Source organism: Dipodomys ordii, unplaced genomic scaffold, assembly GCF_000151885.1.
Source record: "Dipodomys ordii isolate 6190 unplaced genomic scaffold, Dord_2.0 Scaffold115, whole genome shotgun sequence".
Classification (NCBI taxonomy): domain Eukaryota; kingdom Metazoa; phylum Chordata; class Mammalia; order Rodentia; family Heteromyidae; genus Dipodomys; species Dipodomys ordii.
Window position 1 is genome coordinate 1,741,261 of NW_012267331.1, and position 21,834 is coordinate 1,763,094.

The 21,834-nt window shown below is 50.9% G+C and overlaps 1 protein-coding gene across 1 annotated transcript in view; it reads left to right on the forward strand.

Moving 5' to 3' along the window:
• Trappc12 (trafficking protein particle complex 12) overlaps positions 1-21,834 on the forward strand; it is an 86,742-nt gene that overhangs the window by 28,433 nt on the left and 36,475 nt on the right. The window contains exons 5-6 of the mRNA XM_013028874.1: positions 314-452; positions 7,907-8,019. Of these exons, the coding sequence (XP_012884328.1) occupies positions 314-452; positions 7,907-8,019 (252 nt within the window). The remainder of the gene's footprint in view (positions 1-313; positions 453-7,906; positions 8,020-21,834) is intronic.

Consider the following 21,834-nt stretch of genomic DNA (forward strand, 5'->3'; position numbering starts at 1 on the left):
CCCCCTCGGCTCTGCAGTCATTCCCCAGCCCGCTCTGCGACATCCTCCTCCCAGCGGGCTGGGTTGTTTTTCCAGTTCTTGTGAAGCTTCGCACACGTACCCTGCTCACCAAGTGTGGCTGATTGAATTGAGTCATTCACATTGATGTTTCTGAGCTCCAGTGCTTTTATCAACATGTAACTATGCAAAGTGCAAAGAGAGAAAGAGAGCTTAGCCCCTGTCTACGGTGCTAGAAATCAGGCTAATAAGGAAAAGGGAGTTTCTGGCCTGATGTGTGGACATAACCCGTTGTTCCTGTTGTCTCTTGTTTCAGCTGTGGTTTGTGAGGCTGGCACTGCTGGTGAAGTTAGGCCTTTTCCAGAACGCCGAAATGGAATTTGAGCCCTTTGGAAATCTGGACCAACCAGACCTTTATTACGAATACTACCCGCATGTGTATCCAGGACGCAGGGGTAAGGCAGTGGTCCTTAATGTCTGCGTGATGGCATGTGTTGGCCCTGTTTTTCTGTCGCTTAGGTGTAATTAGGTATCTTCAATTTTTCTCATTAACCCAATCCTGAAAAATCAAATGAGCAGCCCAGCAGCCACGATCCTGAACTTGCAGAGTGAGCGCACCTGGCTTTGCAGCCACGTGCCCTGCCGGTGCTCACTCGCACCTCCCGGGTCCACACAGCAGCCACCGTCAGGCGTGTGCCCGGGCAGGCGAGGTGGTGGCTGCAGGGCCTGGACACTGGACATCGGGCTTTTCCCACTGGGGCCTAAAGTAAAAGCTGCTCTTTGATGCACACGCACTCCTGCGAATGAAGGGGCACCCGTCCTTTCCACATGGAGTACACGTGAGAGGTCTCCCCAGGTAAGGCTGCAGAGAGGAAAAGACACACTATAGAAGCCCTTGTGGCCTTGAAGTGGAGGACTGACCTTACCGAGAAACCTGAGCCCTCTTGTGTTCTTTAGCAAAAAACTGACGTGAGAGGAAATCTCGAGAGGCAATGTGAGCAGTTATTAGAAGCTAGGCCCTCGCCCTCCCCTCCCGCCCTCCCCCACACTGACTTGCTGTGCTGCCTTGGGCTGGCAAATGTCTCTGTGCCCACCATCCTTATTAGCAAAACAGGGTGGTGATCTGCACACCTCTGGGAGTGACGTGAACATTAAATTATGCCACATGCACAAGTGGCTTTACAGCAGTCGGCTCAGCCATTCTGCTCTGAGTTCGTTGAGGCGCAGGACATGTTTGTGTAGGGTCATCGGCAGCACTTGTTGGGCAGGCGAGACTGAGTTGAAGCCCTGGTACCAAAACAAGCAGAAAAGAACCCACATCTGAATATCTTACTTATTACCTTGACACAGAAGAAACCAACACTAAAAGTAAAACAGAATTCAGCTCCATTATGTGTGTTTTTTAGACTCAGGTCCCGTGTTTCTGAAGGGAGGTAGAGAAGCACGGTGAAGTCATCCCTGAATCCCTACGCTTTCCCTGTCTCGTCTCTTCCTTTTCCAAGAGGGACCGCTGGGGTAGTTGGTCTGCAGTGCTCTGATTGCGGAATCCTTTGACGTCTGGAGGCTGGGGAGCTTCGGCAGCCCTGGTACTAAATTGCTGCTACCCCTTACAGAAAAGAAAATAGTGGTCAGGATCCGTTTATTACCTAGAATAACACATTAAATGCAAGCAGCGGTCCTGAGCTGCTGGCTGGTGGGTTCTATGGAAGAGAACCAGCCAACCAGGGAGATTTCGGGGCAGAGAGGCTGGTGCCACCCTGGCTGGGACGGGGCTACAGTCCTGACAGGTCCTGAGGTTTCCATGCCGGAGGGAGCGGCAGGCCTGGGAGGCACCGCCCTGCCCACCCCACCCGCTCTTCCGGCAGATGGAAGAAGTGGGGTATAGACTCAGAGGTGTTTCTGCAGGTCCTAGCTTGGTGACCCCAAGTGTGGACTGCCCACACACAGCACTCAGGAAGTCTTTGGGGAAATTGTTTTTAAATCCTTTAAAGGTCAGAGGCATGGCTCAGATGGTAGACCACCAGCAGTGAAGAAAAATGTCAGATACCAGATTTGAGTCCTGGTCTCAGACTGGAAAAAAAAAAAAAGCAGCAGCAGCAGCCCTCAGGGATTCCAGCAGTCTACTCCTGGCCCCGGTGCAGCCCTACCTGTGGTGACGAGGGTGGGAGTCAGCCGGTGTCCCCGGTGTGCCATTTGAGACTCACCTTTCCATGTAAAGCTGTGGGCACACTTCCACTCCACAAAGAGGAATGAGCCTCCTCACAGCGTCTGGTAGTGTCAGAGAGAGAACAGGTGCCGCCGCCTGTGAGGTCGGGGCTGTTCCTGTGCGGTCAGTGTTGCCTGCTTGCTCTGAGAGTCAGGAGATAGACGTTATGATTTTTCTCATAAAGGATATGCGTGTTTGGACGGGGGTATGGCTCACCTAATAGAACACGGTTGTAGTAAACGTGAGGGCCTGAGTTCACCAGCATCCTGCCTGGCTTCAGCCCAGCCCTTCGCTGCTTCCACACTCTGCCTGGGCCTGAGATTTGCTAAGATGGTTGTGATCAGGTTTTGTCTGCCTCCAACCAAAGGCTCAGGACTGGAGTGCACAGGCCCGTGTCCTGGTGTTCCTGCCCCGCCCTCAGTGGGTGTGCAGCTGCACAGGGTGCCCTGTAGACCCCACATGACTACTCGTGCCTCAGTTGTTCCCGCTTGTGAGGAGTGACACTAAAGGTGTGTGTCCTGTGGAGGTGGGAGAAGCTGAGCCCAGGCTCATGTCAGGCTCTCATGTCCTGGTGCTCACGTGGTCTGGAAGGCCTGCTGAGGACTCAGACTCTTCTTCATCTTCAGAAGACAGGAATGAAATGAATGGGACTGCCCATCCCCCTCCTTCCTGTGTGGCCGTGTCTTCCCAAGGCTGCCAGGAGGGAGACACGCCGGCAGTGCAGAGGACAGTGTCTATGCATCAGTAAGCAGCTAATTCACATTATGAGCCATAAATCATATGCACATTTTAGTGAAGTGCATTAACATTCATCCACAATAATACACTGAATGTTTACTCATTTTTCTTCTCACTTGGTGGAGTAACAAGCACAACTGTGAGAACTTGATTCATTCATTTCATTTTAACTCGCAATATATTAGCAAAGCAAGTCATTAAAATGTGCTTTACAGGAGGTTATAATAATACAAACAAATAACTTTTATGAATGAGCTTTAATATGTTTCATTTGAATGTCAGACACAGTTTTTCCCATTCAAGATATTCATAATGAGACCTCAGATGAATCATGTGTAAAAATTAAGAAGTTTGAGGTTTTTCATGTCAGGAAAGAACAGTATTGTGTTTCATACACATCTCTGACATTTCCAGCAATTTCCATCGGTGACTTTAGCCTGGTTAGATTTGTTGGATGTCACTGGAACTTTCCAACATGCTGTGTGGGATCCTCTGCTCTTCGCTGTGAGCAGATCAGAGCATCTCCAGCACTGTCTGTAGCTGAGATCTTAGCAGTTTTATGCTAAGACGTTATTAGGGCTTTCTTTACGTTATATATGTGTTATTATGGCTATGCATTATTATGGCTTTCTTTCCGCAGCTGGAGAAGACTTGTTAATCTTACTGCTTTTCTCTTTGCCCATCATTTTTGTTAAAGTAACATCAGCACAGACTGTTAAAGACACACACAATTTCATGAGACCACCCAAGAAGGCCTCTTACTCTGGTGTGCACAAACCTTTCACCAGTCAGCAGCTGAGTCAGAGCCATGCCTGGGCAGGCACGGCCACTTCCAGGCTGTAAGCTCAGGAAACTGGAACACACGTAGTTAATATTTACTGTAGAATGTCTTTTCTGTTCATGGATGTAGTTCTGAATGGAAAGTGATTGCTGGGGATTAGGAGTGTGGTGCTGTGTTCGGGACAGACAGACATGTACTGAGGCAGTGTGTCCAGCAAAAGAAGGGACACTGATGGGCATGGCGTTCCCACAGGAGGAAAAGCCACCACTCAGAGACAAGACGTGTGTCCAGGGAAACACATACCGATCAGCAGTGGCCCTTGCAGCTTGAAAGCGAGAGGAAAAGCCCTGCCAGTTGGGAAAGGTTTGGTGGGGTCCTTTGCCCATGCTCTCTGTGCTGGTGATGGGGACGTCAGTGCTTCCTGGTCATGTGACGGTGGCCTTAGCACACATGGTCAGCCCTCTCTCAGGGACAGCCTCCAAGTCACCACATTTGCAACCAGAGAGGACACAGCCTCCCAGCCTGTGTCCACCCCACAGTGGACAGCAGTGGCCCCTCTGGGGTCAAGCTGACATGCTCCCCTTTCTCCTTCGTTTTCACTTCCCATGGCAGGCCGGTGCCTTTCTGGCACATTCCTCTTTCTTCGGTGGCAGTGTGGGTTTTTAGCAGTGCTGGGGACAGTCAGAAATACATTTTGCAGGAATATTTACATGTAATGTTTCTTAAATGCTGAATGAAAAGTGCTTCTATAGTATCATGCCAACCTGGATGCTTGGCAGATTGTAATTATACATGAGGATCTTCACGAAACACATCCATAGAGAAGCTGCTTCCTTATGAATTTTATCCTGCCAGACAGGCAGCTGTGGTGGTGGGAGCCTTGAGTGCTTTGTGGCCCTCAGCAGTACCCTTAGCACAGCCGACGCCGCTGGGCACAGCAGCTGCTCTTGGATGAGCTGGCCCAGCCAGACCAAGAGGGTCTGACTTACAACAGAACAGTTTTTGTGTTGTGTTATTGAGGTTGATGGACAGTACCCACACCTCTTTTGTCTTCTGAGCCCAATACCTGGACTTAAAGTCTATTACACCAAATTCACATGTCTTACATGCAGCTAATAGACACTGCTTTTTCCTAGCTGTTCTGTTCATATCTTAATTCTATAAACTGCATGTCTTTCCTAGGAGAGAGAGAGAGAGAGAGAGAGAGAGAGTGTGTGTGTGTGTGTGTGTGTGTGTGTGTGTGTGTGTGTGGTGTCCACCAGTCCTGGGACTTAAACTCAGAGCTTGGGTGCTGTATTTGCATTTTTTTTTTTGCTCAAGGCAGGTGTTCTACCATATAAGCCACAGCTCCACTTCCAGCTTTTTGGTATTTAATTGAGGATCAGAGTCTCACAAACTTTCCTGCAAGACTGGCTTAAACCAGGCTCCTCAGATCTCAGCTTCTTGAGTAGGTTGCAGGTGTAAACTATTGGCACTCAGCATCTTCCCACGAGGTGTATTTTGTTTTCATTAATCATACAAATAATTTTCTTTGTTTTTTTTTTGTTTATTGTTGTTTGTAAGTCTTGAACTCTGAGCTGGGGCGCTGTCCCTGATCTCTTCAGCTCAAGCTTAGCACTCTGCCACTTGAGTCACAGCACCACTTCCGGCTTTTTCAGTTTATATGGTGCTGAGGAATCGAACCCAGGGCCTCATGCATGTGAGGCAAGAGCTCTACCACTGAGGCACCTTCCCAGCCCACCCCCTGCATTTCTTGATAGGACTTTTTTTTTTAGCCATGATCTTGCATGGGTCACATTGTATATTATTGGACTTGTTTGCTATTTTATTTGTTAAAATTCATTTTATTAGATTCCATTTGATAATTTTTGGTACAATTTTTTTTGTTAAGCTATATTAATTTTGTTGAGGATTTTTGCTTCTGTTTGTGAAATATATTGCTGTTCAGTTTTCTTTTTCTTTTTTGTACTATCATTGTCTGGTGTTGGTATTAGCGTAATACTGACCTTTTAGAACAGATTGAGAGGTTTTCTCAGCTTCTGTTTTCTGAAAGAGATAAACAGAATAGGTATCATTTCTTCATTAACTGTTTGGTAGAATTAATAGTATTGGCTTTTAGGTATTTCTTTTTCTAATATATGCATTTAATGCAAAATAATCCTCAACATTATTTTGCCTCCTCTCAAAAATTTGTATTTTCATATAGTTCATGAGGGTGTGTGTGTGTGCGCGCGCGCACTTGCGTGCGTGCATGCATGCGCGCCAGTCCTAGAGCTCAAACTTATGACATTGGGCTATTACTGAACTTTTTTGCTCCAAGCTAGTGTTTCACCACTTGAGCCACAGCTCCACTTCTGACTTTTTTGGTGCTTAATTGTGGAGATAAGAGAGTCTCGTGGACTTTCCTACCTGAGCTGGCTTCAAACCCTGATCCTCAAGATCTCAGCATCCTGAGTAGCTAGTATTACAGGCATGAACCACCAGTGCCCAGCAGTTTGTGATATTTTTACATATCCTGAGTGCAGAAACTTCCGTGGGTTGATGGTGGTCATGTGTGGTACAGGTGGCTCCCCCTCATTTTGTATTGCAGATGATTTGCAAGCTGAATTGAGAACTCCCAGTTGAGATTATTTCTGTGCCTGGCTCAGAGTTTGTGGTTGTTGAGGTAGTCTCTCCACTGAAAAAAATTCTGGACCAGCAGAACTCCTGTCTGTTGGAAGTGGCACTGTCCTTACAGGAAACCAAAATAGTTTCTATTATAATTAAACTCAGCTGCTCATCTTCAAATACAAAGGTTATCTTGTGTTATTAGAAAAAGAAATTTCAAACATTTTAAACTCAATAATTGCTAACATTCTTTTCTTTGCATATTTTTTATTTGTGACTGTCTTTTCTGGACCTTATTAAACAAATCATAGCGCATCATAAAGTTTTTAAGATAATGAGCATTGACAGGAAGCTCATGTTTCATCGCACACCCTCTGTAATGTGAATGAGTAGAAGATGAATAGATTCAGGCAAAGAGGTTCAATGACAAAAGCCACACTGCTTGCTTTTTGACCATCTTTTGAGCTACATTGCAGGTCTGTGTATTAACAGCTTGGGCCTGTCTTGGGCATCCTCCACTGAATCCATGCAGTTGTCCTCTGCCGGCATTTTAGTCAGACTCTGTTGCTGTACCAAATACCACACAGAAAGAACATAACGGAGGAAGGTTTGGTCACCGTTTCCGAGGGTTTGCTCCGCGTTGCATGGTTCGTGCATTTGCATGGGAGCCCCTGACAGGAGGCGGCTTCTTCTCACAGCAGGCAGGAAGCAGACAGAAAGATGGCCAGGGCCAGAGACAAGATACAGCCCCACATGCAGTGACCTGTTTCCTCCAGCTAGGCCCCGCCTCCCCACGTCTCCAGGTCCCTCCAGAATAATACCGCCCGCTGGGGAGCGCGCTGCCACCGGTGGGCCTGTGGGGACGTTCCACCGTCACACCAGCACCAGTCCACCTCTGTGATCAGCGGACCAGGTGCCAGGCATGCAGGTGCAGGCTGCTCACATGAATACCACTTTCTCCTGTGGGATCACAGCTGTGTTTGGAGACTGGTTCCTTACGTGTCTCCCTAGCTCACCCTGCCAGGTGGCCTGGGTGACGGGGTTTCCGCCCCACCCCTCCTCTCCGAGGGGTGGCTCTGGGGCAGGGCTGCGGTGTCGGCATCTAAACAGACATTCTCCTCAGCTGGCAGTTTCCTCGCGCAGCCGCTGCCCCTCACTGGTGTCTCAGGATCACCTGCACAACGAATCTTACTTTCTGGGCATCTCATGTGCCTACTCTGAGAGCCCACACTCAGAGCCTTCTCATTGAGAGAAGAGCGCCCGAGTGGCCCGCTGGTCCCTGAGGGGCACCGCAGGTCTGTGCCAGTGTGTTGTATAGGACGGACGCCTCCCGAATGATTGCGGCCAGCTGAGACAATGGCTCTGGCATCCGTCCACACATCTCGATAATTATCCTGACAAATGTAGCTGCAACTTTGCAAAGAAACACATGTGTTTACTGATGCCACCAACAAGGGGATGGCTAGGTTCTGTCCTCACTTGCACCGGAGCACCTGCACACACCTCCTTCCCTGTGCCCGGTGAGAAAGCGTGCTGGTGCCAGCAAGTAGGCTCACTCCACCCTGTCTGCATTCCAGGCTCGATGGTCCCCTTCTCCATGCGCATCCTTCACGCGGAGCTGCAGCAGTATCTGGGCAATCCACAGGAGGCCTTGGACAGACTACACAGGGTCAGGACAGTCTGCAGCCAGGTAAGTGCTGGCCGTGGCCCCTCCCCTGAGCACACAGGACACGCCACGTGTTCTCCACGCCCTGCCCAGCTGTAGTTCTTCCCTCATGGAGCGTCGCATGGTATGGTATTCACGGCTCTGGTTGAAGTCACTCTCAGGGTGGAGGGTGGTGGCTGCAGAGCCTGAGTCTGACTGACTCCCTCTCCTTAGAACTCTTGGTAGATGAAAACCAGAGGCATTTCCTCATGTGGAAATCATACAGATTAGCGTGTCCAGCTTCCATCTGGCCATGCTGCAGCACGGCCTCTCCTGTATGCGCACGCGTGCCCCACACCAAGCAGACAGTGTCACAACATGTGTGAGGACGACCATCACTAGTAATGGATGCCAGAGGCCCACGAGGTCCAGAGTGCCTGTGGTTCCCAGTGAAGATGTAACAGTTAATGAAGGCACCATGCAGCATCTGATGCACCAAATGTGGGCTCCGTGTCGGGGGAGGGGAGCAGGTGGGCTAGCCCTGAAGCACAGAGAGGAGGCTCCAGATAGAAGGCTCCCACCCCAGGCACCAGAGGCTCACACTGTCATCCTACCTACTCCGGAGGCTGAGATCTGAGGATCACAGTTCAAAGACAGCCTAGGCAGGAAAATCTGTGAAACTCTTACCTCCAATTAATCACAAAAAGTGGGAAGTGGAGTTGTAGCTCAAGTAGAGTCCTAGCCTTGAGCACAGAAAGCTTGGGGACAGCACCCAAGCCTTCAATTCAAGCCCCAATGCTAACACACACATACACACGCACAAGCTCTTTCTCTCAATTTGATCTGAATGGAAAGGCAAGAGTGTTCTTTAAGGTATGAAGGCCCTGAAGAGACTGACAGAAAGCCAGAGGTGGTGTGGGCACCCTGGGGTTGGGCAGGAACATCTGGATTCCGCCCGGCTGCTTGTGATGTAGTAGGGCCTCCTGCCTCCAGGCTGCTGAGGGTTGGCTCGGTGACATGGCAGTGATACCGAACAGTGCTGGAAACCTCTCCCTGGAGGAACCTCAGGGGTTGTGGAAAGGCCTCAGGCCCAGGGCAGACCTGACCTACCCTAATCTGAGCCGAGGAGGCTCCAGTGAGCCCACAGGTCCTAAACATAGTGCCCGCCTCCAGCAATCTGCACTAATGCCTGTGACCCCACCCCACCACCCATCAGAGCCACATCCCATGACCCCTTTTCTTCACCTCCCACATCGCAGCCAAGGACAAAGATGCCCAGTTAGCGCACCTGCTCCTAATTACTGCATGTGATTCAGAACAAGGATTTGGGTTCTTGAAACATGAATAGGTTACAAATTGCCTTTTTAAGTATTGTGACAAACAAGTGCTGCAGGATAAATACGGAAGCTGACAGCTGGGCATTTATTCAAGTCATGTCATTTTCTCACTGGACACAGCCAGGTGGTTTTTTTGTTCTGTTTTTTTCCTAAACTGATTTGCCTTCCCTCCTTGCTTTGGGTGGATAGTGATAGTTGCACTGTCCCAGAAGCTGTCCAGGTTGAGCCAGGGCTGGGGACGGAGATGGCCCCTCCCCGGTCAGAGCTGCCCCTTGCAGACTGCCGTGTATGGAGCCAGCTCTAGCTCCCTGGCTGTCCCAGCCCTCCCACTTGCAAGCAGCCTGTTCCTGCTGGTGCAGTTGCTTCTAGAGATGAGCGCCTTCTAAGACACTTAATGAGGAATGTACAAACTGAATGTACAAATTAAACCTCCAAAGGGCTTTGGTATGCCGTTCCTTGTGGGAGGACTTAAATAAAAGTGCAACATGCCTTGTGCTCATCTGAGAGTAAGTTACCAGATGACATATTACAGATTGTTCCAGAACGCAGCCTTAAAACAGCAATGAATATTTTTCTCTTAAAAATAATCTTTATTTGGGGCTGGGAAGGTGGCTCAGTGGTAGAGTGCTTGCCTTGCATACATGAGGCCCTGAGTTTGATTCCTTAGTACCACATAAGCAGAAAACTGGAAGTGCCGCTGTAGCTCAAGTGGTAGAGCGCTAGCCTTGAGCTGAAGAGCTCAGGGGACAGTGTCCAGGCCCAGAGTTCAAGCCCCACTACTGACAATAATTAAAAAATAATCTTTATTTGGGATATAGTTTTTATTTTAGTGCGTGTGTGTACATACAGTCCTGGGGCTTGAACTCAAGGTCTGGGCACTGTCCCTGAGCTTTGCTCAAGGCTAGCGCTCCACCACTTGAGCCACAGTTCTACCTCCATCTAAATCAGCAGACGAGTACATTTCTTTTTAGGCAGTGTCACCCCTTCCCTTGCTCTCCCAATTTTTCTCTCCCCTCCCCACCCAAGTTGTATAGTTCATTTTCTTTTCTTTCTTTTTTTTTTTTTTTGACAGTCCTGGGGCTTGAACTCAGGGCTTCTTTTGGTCCAGGCTAGCACTGTACCTCTTAAGCCACAGAACCACTCTGGCTTTTTCTGTTTTTGTGGTACTAAGGAATTGAACCTAGGGCTTCATGCATGCTAGGCAAGCACACTACCACTGAGCCACATTCCCAGCCTTAAAATTCTCTAATATTTGTATATTGATTACTGAATTTACAGTTTGAAATTTTTTATGGAGTCTTTAGGCTATCTTGTATACAGTATTATAATCTACAAATAGGATAATTTAACCACTTTCTCTTCTGTTAGTATGCTTCTTATTTCTTATTCTTGCCTTATTTGTCTGGCAAAAACTATTAGTACTAAATTGACTAAGACTAGTAGGAGTGGAGACTTTATCTGGTTCTAGATCTTAGATTTTTAGCTTTCCCTCATTCATTGTGGTGGTGGGTGTGTATTTGTCATATATAGGTGTAAGCCTAAATTGTTCAGTTCTTATCATGAAGTAATGTTAAGTTTTATCGAATGTTTTTTCTGTCTCTATTGAGATGATCATAGCATTTTTTTGTTCGTCATTTGTCATGTTTGTCTATATTGATTTATGCATGCTAAACCATCCTCGCACCTCTGATTCAAATCCTGATTTAAATCAGGGTGCAAGGTCTTTTATATGTGCTGTTGGTTTTGATTTGGTAGTATTTTGCCAAGAATTTTTGCAGGAAATATTCCTCAGGAATATTGGTCTACAGATTTTTTTTTAATATTACTTTGCTGTCTTTTGTTATCATGGTAACAGGCTTTGTAGGATGAGTTAGAAGGGCTCCTTTCCTTTCAGTTCTTGAAATAATTTACAAAGAATATTGGTAGACCCTCTTTAAAATTTGGTAGAAGCTATGTGCCGGTGGCTCACGCCTGTAATCCTAGCTACTCAGGAGGCTGAGATCTGAGGATTGCAGTTCAAAGCCAGCCCAGGCACCGAAGTCCGTGAGACTCTTAACTCCAATAAACCACCAGAAAACTGGAAGTGTGCTGTTGCTCAGGTTGTAGAGCGCTCGCCTTGAGCTGAAGAGCTTAGGGACAGTGCCCAAGCCCAGAGTTCAAGACCCACGACCGACAAAAATAAAATAAATATAAAATTTGGTAGAGTTTATCAGTGAAGCCATTCAATCCTGGACTTGGCTTTGTTGGGGGACTTTTATTCCTTATTAAACCAAGCTAATCATTATTGATTTGTAGAGGTTCTCCATGTCTTGGTGGCTCAATGTTGGTAGGTTTTATGTGTCTAAACTTATACCTGTCCTCTGAATTTTCCCAGTTTGTTGGCAAATGTTGGTATATAATCATCTATAATGATCCTTTGAATTTCTGTGATATCAGTTGTATGATCTCCTTTTTTATATTTCATCCTATTGAGTCTAGCCAAACATTTGTCAGAGTGTCTTTTCAAACAACTCTTGCTTTTCAGTCACTTATTTCATTTATCTCTCTTGGACCTGTATTGTTTCTTTTTTTTTTTTTTTTGGGTCCGGTCGTGGGGCCTGAACTCTGGGCCTGAGCACTGTCCCTCAGCTCTTCAGCTCCAGGCTAGTGCCCTACCACTTGAGCCACAGTGCCACTTCCGGCTTTTTTCTTTTTGCTTATGTGGTGCTGAGGAATCGAACCCAGGGCCTCTGGCATGCAAGGCATGTGCTCTACCACTCAGCCACTTTCCCAGCCCCTGTATTGTTTCTTTTGAAATGTTAATTTTAGTTTGGCTTTGCCCTTCACTTTCCAAGTCCTTGAAACACATAGGTCATTTACTTGAAATTTCCAGAATTTTTTTTTTAATTTGAGCATTTACTATTAAAAATTTACCTCTTAGTACTATTTTTGCAGTATACTAGAATTTTTTGTATGTTGTTTAAATTTCCCTTTTGATTTCTTTGGTAGCATGTTGTAAAATCTGCATGAATGAGTTTTCATTTCTGGTTTGTTTTGTTGTTAATTTTTAGTTCAATTTTTTAAATTTGTTGAGACTTATTTTGTGGCCTAATTTATGGTATTTTCTATACAACATACTGCAAAACATACCATAAATTAATGGAATTGAATAAGAAGAGTGTGCATTCTGAAGCTGTTCAGAATTAATGTTTTATAAGTATCTGCTAAATTCGTTCAATCTATAAAATAATGTAACTCTGGTAGGGCAGGGTGGTTTTGTGTGTGTGTGTGTGTGTGTGTGTGTGTGAGAGAGAGAGAGAGAGAGAGAGAGACAAACTCAGACACACACTTTTTTTTTTTTTTTCAGGTAAGGGGTAGGTTTATTCATCGTTCTGGCTGGCACCAGGCCATCTTGGTCCTCCACGTGGTGGGGAAAGGCCTTGGAAAGAGAGCTGGGAGAGCTGGGAAAGAGAAGAGAAGGAAAGAGCTAGAAAAGAGCAGAGAGAGTGCGTCTGCACCTGGGCTAGGCCTTATCTAGGGTATGGGCGGAGAAAGGTGTGGCCACATCAAATTCAGATGCAGACACACACTTTTGCTCCACTTTTTCACTCAGCTGATGTTCTACCACTTTAGCCACACCTCCACTTCCAGCTTTTTGCTGGATAATTGGTGATAAGAGTCTCTCAGATTCATCTGCCTGAGCTGGCTTCAGACTGTGGCTCTAAGATCTCAGCCTCCTGAGTAGCTGCATTGCAGTCATGAGCCATCAACACCTGTTATTCTGGTGGTTGGTTTGTTCATTTGTTTTTTATCTTAGTTTATTGATGAAAGCCTGATACTGAAGTCCTCTACCATTGCTCGATTGGATATCTTTTTCTCCCTTTAGTTTCAGTAATTGTTCATTTTATAAAATCATGTGCTTTGGTGTTAAGTGCACACATATGTACAGTTGTTTTGTCTTACTGAATTGACTTCTTGAGCTTACGTAATGAACTTTGGATTTGCAGTTCTGGTCTTCTCATCTGTTTTATCTGCTATAACAGTAGCTACTCCTGCACACTTCTGTTTCCAGAATTGCTTTGCTTGTTACTTTTTGTTGCCTTGGATAAAATCCCCTGGGATAAGAGAGGAAGCTGCAGTTTGCTTCCAGTTCTGAGGCTTCCTGACCCTGCGTGTCCGGGCAGACCATCATGGTGGCAGGCAAAGGCTGTCCACCTCCCTGGGACAAGAGTAGGACAGAAGAGAGGAACGTGACACCTGCCAGGACCCGCCCCCATTGCCCTGCTTCCCTCAACTAAGTCCCGCCTGCTAGTCTCCCAGGATGGCCCCCCAAGGACCAGCATGTAGACATGAGCCTGTGAGGGGCCATAACAGTCTTCCATCATGTTTATTTTCTGGAAGATGACGTGTCGGGAGTATGGTAATGCTGTTTGAACTTAGGACCTCATTTGAGCCACAGCTCCACTTTCAGCTTTTTGATGTTTTAATTGGAGGTCAGAGTTTCACGGACTTTGAGAAGCCCAGGCTGGCCATGACCCTCAATCCTCAGATCTTAGCCTCCTGACTTGCTAGGATTATAGACATGAGCCACCAGTGCCTGCAACAGTGACTTCTTCCCTCAAGTCTGGGGAAGCTTGAGGGTGGTTCTGGTTCACGGTCTCTCTGCCCTGCAGACAAGATGCTAGCTGAGGCCGTGTCCCTGCGGGCTGGCCGGCCAGGTGGCTCCCTCCACTTGCCAGGTATCACTGCCAGTTTCAGAAGTCCCCAGCATCTTTGCCTAGGGCTGCTTGAGTGTCCTCACCCGTGGCAGCCGGCTCCTCCCAGAAGAGGAGCTAGGGGAGGTGTGGAGGAACAGATCCTTGTGTTGTAACCTACACACCTTGAGCTGGGGTGTTGGTAACAAGAGCTGCCCAGGCCCTCAGCATCCTTCATGAAGGATCCTCTGCCCTGCAGCCACCTGCGTCCTCTGACGGGCGCGCACTGGCTCTCCGCTCCCTGGCACAGGCCTTTGGCTCCAACAGGCCTGGGGCCCGGTGTCTGGAGCTGCCCTGGTGTCCAGCACCATGATTCAGGTCACAGCCTTCACCCTCCTCCGTGGCCAGCCCACAGCACTGTGCTGAGGAAGCTCCCAGAAGCTTCAGAGGCCCACTTAATATGTAGCAGTCAGCACAGTCCTAACGGCATTGCTCCCAAATTACACCTATCTATACTAAACCTTCCACAGCGTAGTACATACAAGGAGGAGTGAAGAGAAGCCACCGCGGAAGTCAGCCAGTGGGATTTTTCTTGTTGCTTCTATATGTAACTGGTCTTCAGTCATCACTTTTGAAGTTTACCAACTACTGCAGATAAAAAAAAAATTCTCATTGAAGCTCCATAATTTGTCACACAGGTCTGTGAAAACATTCAGCTATATAGCTAAGGAAATAGGGTTTCAGCACCATAAGCTTAAAGTCGTGGTGACCTTGACCACCATCCGGTGACCGCACTTGCCTCTGCCCTGCATAGGGAAGCAGTCGGGGAGGAGAACAGCACCTCCGTGGTTTGTTTCTGGAGATGAAGCAGAATGCACCCATCGGGCCCCATCCGCAAAGCACTGGTGGCTGTGGTTGATGGCGCTGGGCAGCCTCCTGTACCAGCCCTGCACGCAGACAGCTGCACACAGCCCTTGACCCCCTGCCCTGTTGGAAGGGCTCCCGCGAGCAAGGGCCCCGTCCCCCAACACAGAGGTGCCATTCGCCCACCTTGCCTCACTTACCCATCACTGCTCCAGATTTCCTGGAGCCAGGTGACATAGCCCCCGTCATTCTAGAGACACCAGGACTCCTGAGCTGTACTGAGCTGGTCCACAGACATTAGTAACTCGCACTGGCTCGATTCCAGATCCCATGCCGCTCACACTGCATCCTGTGCGCTCACTGTCCCTGCGGTCCCTCTGTCTGTACGCTCACTGTCCCTGCGGTCCCTCTGTCTGTACGCTCACTGTCCCTGCGGTCCCTCTGTCCTGTTCACTCACTGTCCCCTGCGGTCCCTCTGTCTGTACGCTCACTGTCCCTGAGGTCCCTCTGTCTGTGCGCTCACTGTCCCTGCGGTCCCTCTGTCTGTACGCTCACTGTCCCTGCGGTCCCTCTGTCTGTACGCTCACTGTCCCTGCGGTACCTCTGTCTGTACGCTCACTGTCCCTGCGGTCCCTCTGTCTGTACGCTCACAGTCCCCTGCGGTCCCTCTGTCCTGTGCGCTCACTGTCCCTGCGGTCCCTCTGTCCTGTACGCTCACTGTCCCTGCGGTCCCTCTGTCTGTACGCTCACAGTCCCTGCGGTCCCTCTGTCCTGTTCACTCACTGTCCCTGAGATCCCTCTGTCCTGTTCACTCACTGTCCCCTGCGGTCCCTCTGTCTGTACGCTCACTGTCCCCTGCGGTCCCTCTGTCCTGTTCACTCACTGTCCCTGCGGTCCCTCTGTCTGTACGCTCACTGTCCCCTGAGGTCCCTCTGTCCTGTTCACTCACTGTCCCCTGAGGTCCCTCTGTCTGTACGCTCACTGCCCCCTGCGGTCCCTCTGTCTGTACGCTCACTGTCCCTGCGGTCCCTCTGTCTGTACGCTCACTGTCCCCTGAGGTCCCTCTGTCTGTACGCTCACTGTCCCTGCGGTCCCTCTGTCTGTACGCTCACTGTCCCTGCGGTCCCTCTGTCTGTACGCTCACTGTCCCTGCGGTCCCTCTGTCCTGTGTGCTCACTGTCCCTGCGGTCCCTCTGTCCTGTGCGCTCACTGTCCTGCGGTCCCTCTGTCTGTACGCTCACTGTCCCTGCGGTCCCTCTGTCCTGTACGCTCACTGTCCCTGCGGTCCCTCTGTCCTGTGTGCTCACTGTCCCTGCGGTCCCTCTGTCTGTACGCTCACTGTCCCCTGCGGTCCCTCTGTCCTGTGTGCTCACTGCCCCCTGCGGTCCCTCTGTCCTGTGCGCTCACTGTCCCTGAGGTCCCTCTGTCCTGTGTGCTCACTGCCCCCTGCGGTCCCTCTGTCCTGTGCGCTCACTGTCCCTGCGGTCCCTCTGTCTGTACGCTCACTGTCCCTGCGGTCCCTCTGTCCTGTTCACTCACTGTCCCTGCGGTCCCTCTGTCCTGTGCGCTCACTGTCCCTGAGGTCCCTCTGTCTGTACGCTCACTGTCCCCTGAGGTCCCTCTGTCTGTACGCTCACTGTCCCCTGCGGTCCCTCTGTCCTGTTCACTCACTGTCCCTGAGGTCCCTCTGTCTGTACGCTCACTGTCCCCTGCGGTCCCTCTGTCTGTACGCTCACTGTCCCTGAGGTCCCTCTGTCCTGTTCACTCACTGTCCCCTGCGGTCCCTCTGTCTGTACGCTCACTGTCCCTGCTGCGGTCCCTCTGTCTGTACGCTCACTGTCCCTGAGATCCCTCTGTCCTGTTCACTCACTGTCCCTGAGATCCCTCTGTCCTGTTCACTCACTGTCCCTGAGATCCCTCTGTCCTGTTCACTCACTGTCCCCTGCGGTCCCTCTGTCTGTACGCTCACTGTCCCCTGCGGTCCCTCTGTCTGTACGCTCACTGTCCCCTGCGGTCCCTCTGTCTGTACGCTCACTGTCCCTGCGGTCCCTCTGTCCTGTACGCTCACTGTCCCTGCGGTCCCTCTGTCTGTACGCTCACTGTCCCTGCGGTCCCTCTGTCTGTACGCTCACTGTCCCTGCGGTCCCTCTGTCCTGTTCACTCACTGTCCCCTGAGATCCCTCTGTCCTGTTCACTCACTGTCCCCTGAGATCCCTCTGTCCTGTTCACTCACTGTCCCCTGCGGTCCCTCTGTCCTGTTCACTCACTGTCCCTGAGGTCCCTCTGTCTGTACGCTCACTGTCCCCTGCGGTCCCTCTGTCTGTACGCTCACTGTCCCCTGAAATACCTCTGTCCTGTGTGCTCACTGTCCCCTGAAATACCTCTGTCCTGTACGCTCACTGTCCCCTGAGGTCCCTCTGTCCTGTTCACTCACTGTCCCTGCGGTCCCTCTGTCTGTACGCTCACTGTCCCCTGAGGTCCCTCTGTCCTGTTCACTCACTGCCCCTGAGGTCCCTCTGTCCTGTTCACTCACTGTCCCTGAGGTCCCTCTGTCTGTACGCTCACAGTCCCCTGCGATCCCTCTGTCTGTACGCTCACTGTCCCTGAGATCCCTCTGTCCTGTTCACTCACTGTCCCTGAGGTCCCTCTGTCCTGTGTGCTCACTGTCCCCTGACGTCCCTCTGTCCTATGTGCTATCTCCTGAGGTCCCTCTGTCCTGTGTGCTGCCTGTCCCCTGAGGTCCCTCTGTCCTATGTGCTGTCTCCTGAGGTCCCTCTGTCCTGTGTGCTCACTGTCCCTGAGGTCCCTCTATCCTGTGCACTCAGTGTCCCTGAGGTCCCTCTGTCCTTTGTGCTACCTGTCCCCTGAGGTCCCTCTGTCCTGTGCACTCAGTGTCCCTGAGGTCCCTCTGCCCTGTGTGCTCACTGCCCCCTGACGTCCCTCTGTCTGTGTGCTCACTGTCCCCTGTGGTCCCTGTGTCCTGTGTGCTGTCTCCTGACATCCCTCTGTCCTGTGCACTCACTGTCCCCTGAGGTCCCTCTGTCCTGTTTACTCACTGTCCCCTGAGGCCCCTCTGTCCTGTTCACTCACTGTCCCCTGAGGTCCCTCTGTCCTGTGTGCTCACTGTCCCCTGAGGTCCCTCTGTCCTGTGCACTCACTGTCCCCTGAGGTCCCTCTGTCCTGTGTGCTCACTGTCCCCTGAGGTCCCTCTGTCCTGTGTGCTCACTGTCCCCTGAGGCCCCTCTGTCCTGTGTGCTGCCTGTCCCATACGGTCACTCTGTTCTGATCCTCACTTATCCAAGGTGTCTTCCCCTCCCTATTAATGGTTGACATGCCACTCTTCTGATACCTACTAGTTGACCTTCCCACGCTTTAGAAGAGTCCAGCCTGTGTCACCCACCCAGGCCTGATGTCCTTTGCCTGGTGTCGCTGCTCTCCTCACTGACAGTGCTACTTAGGGCAATTGTGGGCTGCAGATAGTGGAGGGAGACGCCTCCTTCCTGCGTCCTGATTTCAGTCCTGCAGCCCGACCCACGGACCCTGGCTCTGTGCTGACCTTCCCCACTGCCAGCAGCACAGAGGGCCGGTGGGTCTCTGGCGACTGCTCCCTCCCTGAGCTCACTCTCCCCTGATGCTCCACCCCAGCAGGACCAGGTTCTGGCTGCGGAGCTGCGGTGCAGCAGGACCGGGTTCTGGCTGCGGAGCTGCGGTGCAGCAGGACTGGGTTCTGGCTGCGGAGCTGCGGTGCAGCAGGACCGGGTTCTGGCTGCGGAGCTGCGGGTGCAGCAGGACCGGGTTCTGGCTGTGGAGCTGCGGTGCAGCAGGACTGGGTTCTGGCTGTGGAGCTGCGGGTGCAGCAGGACCGGGTTCTGGCTGCGGAGCTGCGGTGCAGCAGGACCGGGTTCTGGCTGCGGAGCTCCGGGTGCAGCAGGACCGGGTTCTGGCTGCGGAGCTGCAGGTGCAGCAGGACCGGGTTCTGGCTGTGGAGCTCCGGTGCAGCAGGACCGGGTTCTGGCTGCAGAGCTGCGGGTGCAGCAGGACCGGGTTCTGGCTGCGGAGCTCCGGTGCAGCAGGACCGGGTTCTGGCTGCGGAGCTGCGGGTGCAGCAGGACCGGGTTCTGGCTGCGGAGCTGCGGTGCAGCAGGACCGGGTTCTGGCTGCGGAGCTGCGGGTGCAGCAGGACCGGGTTCTGGCTGCGGAGCTGCGGTGCAGCAGGACCGGGTTCTGGCTGCGGAGCTGCGGGTGCAGCAGGACCGGGTTCTGGCTGCGGAGCTGCGGGTGCAGCAGGACCGGGTTCTGGCTGTGGAGCTCCGGTGCAGCAGGACCGGGTTCTGGCTGTGGAGCTCCGGTGCAGCAGGACCGGGTTCTGGCTACGGAGCTGCGGTGCAGCAGGACCGGGTTCTGGCTGTGGAGCTCCGGTGCAGCAGGACCGGGTTCTGGCTGCGGAGCTGCGGTGCAGCAGGACCGGGTTCTGGCTGCGGAGCTGCAGGTGCAGCAGGACCGGGTTCTGGCTGCGGAGCTGCGGTGCAGCAGGACCGGGTTCTGGCTGCAGAGCTGCGGTGCAGCAGAGGCCCTTGTGTGTCCTGGAGCACCACCCCACGGCCTCCACCATGCACTGCAAGGCCTGCCTGAGCCTTGGCAGCCCAGAGACCACTAAAGCCCATCCATCCTCACAGGCCTCCTTTTCTCAAGAGAAAAAAAAATATGGCACATCCTCCTCCCCCATTTTTTTCTCTTTTTTTTAAATAAGTTTTTTATTGTGAAAATACTGTACAGAGGGGTTACAGTTACATGAGCAAGGTCATGAGTACATTTCTCACCAAGCATTGTTGCCTCCTCTGATTTTCCCCTACCCTCCTTCCCTCCCACCTCCTCAACTACACTCCCCCTCCCCCACCTAAATTGTAAAGTTCGTTTTTCGACATAGTGTCTTGTACATCTCATTGCTGCAATGGGTCCACCTGTATTCCTATTCAAACAATTCATTTTTTCCCTTTCCCTTCCCAAATTATACCAGCATCAAATACAGTGAAAAGAGGGGTCATACCGTGGTTCCCCCATTAAAAAAGTTATAAGTAGAAGTTGTCCCTCTGTGTACCCCGGGCACTTGCCACAGGTGGGCAGATTGGCAGCCCGTCGCCAGGACACACGCAGGAACAGAGAATGTGGTATTCACTTGGGCTATGATGTCCTTTTTTACTTTCTTTCTTTTTTTTTGTTGGTCGTGAGGCTTGAACTCTGGGCCTGGGCGCTGTCCCTCAGCTCTTCAGCTCAAGGCTAACGCTCTACCACTTGAGCCACAGCGCCACTTCCGGTTTTCTGATGGTCTATTGGAGAGAAGAGTTTCATGGACTTTCATTCCCCGGGCTGGCTTTGAACTGTGATCCTTAGATCTTAGTCTCCTGAGTAGCTGGGATGACAGGCATGAGCCACCCTCACCCAGCTTCTTTTTTAGTTTCTTGTTGTTGCTCGTGAAGCTTGAACTCAGGGCCTGGGTGCTGTCCCTGACCTTTTTTGCTTATGGCTTGTGCTCTACTACTTTGAGCTATAGCACCACTTCCAGTTTTCTTGTTAATTGGATATAAGAGTTTCACCGATTTTCATACCCCAGCTGGCTTTGAAACTCAGTCCTCAGATCTCTCAGCCTCCTAAGTAGCTAGAATTACAGGTGTGAGCCACCAGCACCCAGCTGGTGAAAAGAGAAAAACGGATCTTCTCCTCATACCACAGAAAGTGGAAATATCCCTGGGCTTCCTGTTTACCCTGGTCCAGGCAATGTCACTCTGCCACCTTAACATACAGTGGCACCTCCAACTTGAGAGTATGTCCTAGATCGAGCTGGGCCTGTGCTTGGCGCCTGCTCTGGGGTCTGGTTTGCTTGCACTGTGGTCTCTGCATCCAAGAAGGAGGGATGGGGACTCCACAGATAAACCACAGTTAACACCCTTAAGCAAGTGCAGGCTTTTCTTGCAATACCTATATTTCCTAAAAACTTCAGCTCTGGGTTAGGCCTCTGGTGTCTGTCACTCTGTTGGGTAGAAGCAGCTGTTTGTAAACCAGTGCATTCTTTACGATGCAGAGAGCTGTCTCTGGAGACAGCAGTAAAACCACGCACTGTGACCAAATGTTTGGTAAGCCTCTCAGGAATGCACTTGTGAATCAGACAGGACCCACTAATGGGCATCATTTTTGGTAAGGTGCCTCAGAAATGAAAAGTAGCCAGGCACTGGTAGTTCACACCTATAATCCTAGCTACTCAGGAGGCAGGGATCTAAGGACTGAGGTTCAAGGCCAGACAGGATGGGAAAGTCTGCGAGACTCTTAACGCCAATGAACCACCAAAAAGCCAGAAGTGGAACTGTGGCTCAAGTGGTCAAGCCCTAACCTTGAGTGAGAAAGCTCAGGGACAGAGCCCAGCCCTGAGTTCAAGCCCAGGACCAGCCAAAAAAAGGAGGCAGAAAGGAAAGAGAAGGAAGGGAGGACAGAAAGAAGGAGAGAAAGAGAAGTAGCCACAGAGGGTCAGTCAGAAACCCATTCACATAGCCCCTCCTGTGTGCCAGGAGTCTGGGCGCTGTCCCTCCTCATGGTGCTGAAGCACCTTCGCCTGCACTAGCCCTCAAGAGGGCCCGGGAGGGGAAGCTGGAGCTGCTGTGTAGACGCCTAAGAGATGGCGATGGGACACGGTGACTTTCTTCCTTGTCTGTTTCTGGTTTCATGACTACTTATCAAAAGACAGATGAAGGGGGCTGGGGATGTGGCTTAGTGGGAGAGCGCTTGCCTAGCATGCAGACCCCCTGGGTTCCATTCCTCAGTACCACATACACACAGAAAAAGCTGGGGGTGGTGCTGTGGCTTAGATGGTAGAGTGCTAACCTTGAGTAAAGGAAGCTCAGGTACTGGGGCTGGGAAGGTGGCTCAGTGGTAGAGCGCTTGCCTTGCATGCCTGAGGCCCTGGGTTCAATTCCTCAGCACCACATAAGCAAAAA